This window comes from Mandrillus leucophaeus, unplaced genomic scaffold (assembly GCF_000951045.1).
Source record: "Mandrillus leucophaeus isolate KB7577 unplaced genomic scaffold, Mleu.le_1.0 Scaffold74, whole genome shotgun sequence".
NCBI lineage: Eukaryota > Metazoa > Chordata > Mammalia > Primates > Cercopithecidae > Mandrillus > Mandrillus leucophaeus.
The window spans coordinates 3,295,967-3,300,314 of NW_012108030.1; the positions used below are offsets into that span (position 1 = coordinate 3,295,967).

Sequence of the window (4,348 nt, forward strand, 5' to 3'; positions counted from 1 at the left end):
ACTACAACCTCCAGCTCCCGGGTTCAAGCGATTCTCCTGCTTCAGCCTCCGGAGTAGCTGGGACTACAGGCGCCCGCCACCATGCCCGGCTAATTTTTGTATTTCTAGTAGAGATAGGATTTCACCATGTTGGCCAGGCTGGTCTCGAACTGCTGACCTCAGGAGTTTGGAACGCCTGCCTCGGCCTCCCAAATTGCTGGAATTACAGGCGTGAGCCACTGAGCCAGGCCCAATTTTGTTTGATGTTTGTTTTTATACCCAGAACGCCCTCCAATCCCTCCAACACTCAGCTTCAAATGCCTGGTCCCCTATTGCATGCCTCAGCCCCCAACTCCCAGTCACAGCCCCCAAACCGTCTCCAGGGCCCCTTTCCCCTTCATAGAGACAGGCAGACAACAGACAGACACAGACACACAAGGTCCCGGCGCTGGCTTTTATTGGCTCCTGGCAGGGAGGAGGTGTCCCAGGCCGGGCCAGGCAGGAGAGGGCTGGGGCCAGGGGAGCTTCAGTCTGTGTGGTGGAGGCTCAGATTCGGAGCTGGAGGGGTTGGTGGCGGTTTTTAGAGGCTGAGCTTGGGGCCAGGGTCCCTGGGTCTGGGCTGGGAGACTCAGTCAGAAATAGGTGTTGCTTATCCTCTGGGACTGTGACGGCCCCTCCCCGGGGTTGGGGGTATGACAGGGACATAAGCTGACCCAAGGGGTTCCTGAGAGCCCATGAGCAGGAGGATGCCAGGGACTGCATCTGCCTCCTGCAGGGCCTGGACAGGGAGGGGCCTAGACCACCGCGGCCCCTCCTTGGGTCACTGTGTGGGGCCCTGAGGCTGTGGCAGGTGCACGGGGCTCGGGTTACTGTGCGGGGCCCCTGAGGCTGTGGCAGGTGCACGGAGCTCACAGCTCATCGTGGTGCCGGGTCAGGTCCTCGCCATAGTTGGTGGCCTGACTGCCCACAAACATGTTCCAATTACCCAGGATCTCCGCTTTGCTCAGCCGCCCATCCTGGAGGGAGGGTCAGGGTTCAGAGGGGACAACACGGCCCTGCTTTCGAAAGCCCTCCCCGCATCCAAGTGTGTCCCCAAGTCTCTGGAACCCTTCTCTCTGGGCCTCTGTCCCTTTCTCTCTGAGTCTGTCCCCCTGTCTTGGTCCCTGTCCTTCTCTCTTTGGATCTCTGGGTCTCTGTCCCCCTCTCTCTCTGGGTCTCTGTCCCCCTCTCTCTGGGTCTCTGTCCCCCTCTCTCTCTGGGTCTCTGTCCCCCTCTCTCTGGGTCTCTGTCCCCCCTCTCTGGGTCTCTGTCTCTCTCTGGGTCTCTGTCCCCCCCTCTCTGGGTCTCTGTCCCCCTCTCTCTGGGTCTCTGTCCCCCTCTCTCTGGGTCTCTGTCCCCCTCTCTTTTCCTCTCTCTCTGTCCTTCTTTTTTTTATCACACCTAAAGGGACGCTAAGCTCCAGGCCCAGGTCTTACTCATTTCTGGGGGCTGGCATGCGATGCCCACCCGCCCCTGCCGCGGCCGCATCACTGCACCCGCTCCCGCCGCGGCCGCATCACTGCACCTTGTCCGTGTCGCTCTCGTGCAGGAGGTGGTTGGCTTCCACCAGGGGCTGGTCCTGGGCCGGGGGCAGCACCCAGTGGCCCACTTCACTCCCGTCCAGGTGCCCGTCCTTGTTCAGATCCCGGAAGTCCCGGAACTGCTGCCTCTCCGTCTGCACCCACGCCGGCTCCTCCTCCCCAGGCTCGGCGGAGTACAGATCCGCTGGGGGACGGGACAGAGGGGACAAGGTCAGGGGCATTTCTGGGGGTCTAGTGGAGCTGGGGGCTGATCCTGGCTCTGATACTTCCTGAACCAGGCCCTTGAGCAACTCACTACCCTCTCTCCCGCCTCAGCTTCCTCTTCTGTTTCAATGGAATTAGTAACAAAACCTGACTTACAAGCAATCATTTATGTTACAGGTGAAATTCATTTGATGGGTTGATTGCATGATTGATTGATTTCATTGATACACATGTGAAGTAGTGTGTGCATTGGGCAAGGCAGTGCCTGGCAGAGAGTAAGCAATGTCTATGCAGGAGGAACGTGCGAGGGTGTTTGGGGCCAGTTAGCAGGTGACAGATATGCCAGGTGCAGTGATGACTGTAATCCAACACTTTGGGAGACCCAGGCAAGAGGGTCATTTGAGGCCAAGATTCAAGACCAATCTGGGCAACATAGCAAGACCCTGTTTCTACAACATTTTTTTTTTTTTTTGAGATGGAGTCTTGCACTGATCACCCCACACCACTCCAGCCTGGGCAACAGGGCAAGATCCCATCTCTTTAAAAAAAAAAAAGTTTTTAAGACGAAATTTCGCTCTTGTTGCCCAGGCTGGAGCACAATGGCACAATTTTGGCTCACTGCAACCTCTGCCTCCTGGGTTCAAGTGATTCTCGTGCCTCAGCCTCCCGAGTAGCTGGGATTACAGGCACGTGCCACCATGCCCAGCTAATTTTTGTATATTTAGTAGAGACGGGGGTTTCACCATCTTGGCCAGGCTGGTCTTGAACTCCTGACCTCATGATCCACCTGCCTCAGCCTCCCAAAAGTGCCAGGATTACAGGCATGAGCCACCGCACCCGGCCTGTCTTGTCAGTTCCTTCATCCCATTAAGACTTCATCTTCCATTCCTCAGCTCTATCAGGCAGAAACCATCACTAGCCTCCATTATACAGATGACACCTGAGGCCCAGTGGGTTGAAGGAATCTGCTAAAGACAATGGGAAGAAGCAGGGCTGGGACTTGAACATTTGGGCTCTGGCGCCTATTTCTTAACTCCTCCCTACAGTAACATATCAAAATGTAGAAAATAATACAAAATTAGCCGGGCGTGGTGGTGCACACCTGTAGTCCCACCTACTCAGGAGGCTGAAACAAGGGAATTGCTTGAACCTGGGAGGCGGAGGTTGCAATGAGCTGAGATCTGCCACTGCACTCCAGCCTGGGCAACAAGACCAAGACTGTCTCAAAAAAAAAAAAAAAAAGAGAGAGATGGGGACAGCTGCCGGCATCTGGGGCCTGTGACCTCCTTGTGTCAGGGCTTGTCCTGTGTACGGGAGAAAGCTCAGGGGCATCCCTGGGCTCCATCCAGGAGATGTCAGTAGCATCCTTTCCCCACTAGAAGTGACAACCAGAAATATCTCCAGAGGCCACACTGGGCCTGGAGTCTTAGCTACTTGGGAGGCTGAGGTGGGAGGATCCCTTGAGCCCAGGAGGTCAAAGCTTCAGTGAGCCAAGATCACCCCACTGCACTCCAGTCTGGGCGACAGGGCAAGACCCCATCTCTCTCTTTTTTTTTCTTTTTTTTTTTTTAGAGATGGAGTTTTGCTATTTTTGCCCAGGTTGGAGTGCAGTGGCACGATCTCGACTCACTGTAACCTCTGCCTCCCAGGTTCTAGCAATTCTCCTGCCTCAGCCTCCTGAGTAGCTGGGATTACAGGTATGCACCAGCACGCCTGGCTAATTTTGTATTTGTAGTAGAGACTGAGTGTCACCATGGTCAGGCTGGTCTCAAACTCCTAACCTCAAGTGATCCACCCACCTCAGCCTCCTAAAGTGCTGGGATTACAGGCGTGAGCTACCGCACCCCGTTTTTATTATTTTGTTGAGACACAGTCTCACTCTGTCACCCAGGCTGGAGTGCAGTGGCGCGATCTCAGCTCACTGCAATCTCTGCCTCCCAGGTTCAAGCGATTCTCATGCCTCAATCCCCCGAGTAGCTGGGATTACAGGCACCTGCCACAAAGCCTGGCTAATTTATGTACTTTTTTAGTAGAGACGGGGTTTCACGACGCTGGCCAGGCTGGTCTCAAACTCCTGACCTCAGGTGATCCACCTGCTTCGGCCTCCCAAAGTGCTGGGATTACAGGCGTGAGCCACCACACCTGACCCTGGCTAATTACTTTCAATTTTTGTAGCTGGGATTACGGGCACCTGCCACCATGCCCGGCTAATTTTTGTATTTTTAGTAGAGACGGGGTTTCACCATCTTGGCCAGACTGGTCTCAAACTCTTGACCTCATGATCCACCCATCTCAGCCTCCCAAAGTGCTGGGATTACAGGCGTGAGCCACTGCTCCCGGCCCGACCCCATCTCTTAACAAAAAAAAATAAAAATGTTCTCTCAGCCAGGTGTGGTGATTCACACCTGTAATCCCAGCTCTTTGGGAGGCCAAGGTGGGAAGATTGCTTGAGCCCAGGAGTTCTAGCCCAACCTGGACAATATAGTGAGACCCCATCTCTATTTAATAGAGACAGACACACACACACACACAGACATAAAGAAAGACAGTGACAGAAAGAAAGAAAGAAAAGAAAGAAAGAAAGA

The 4,348-nt window shown here is 54.6% G+C and overlaps 1 protein-coding gene across 1 annotated transcript in view; it reads right to left on the bottom strand.

The window, feature by feature from the left end:
• Window positions 1–414: 414 nt before the first annotated feature.
• RCN3 (reticulocalbin 3, EF-hand calcium binding domain) overlaps window positions 415–4,348 on the bottom strand; it is a 26,738-nt gene continuing 22,804 nt past the window's right edge. The window contains exons 5-7 of the mRNA XM_011966075.1: window positions 1,544–1,743; window positions 850–995; window positions 415–802 (exon numbers count right to left, since the gene is read on the bottom strand). Coding sequence (XP_011821465.1) covers window positions 888–995; window positions 1,544–1,743 — 308 coding nt within the window. The 3' untranslated portion in view covers window positions 415–802; window positions 850–887. The remainder of the gene's footprint in view (window positions 803–849; window positions 996–1,543; window positions 1,744–4,348) is intronic.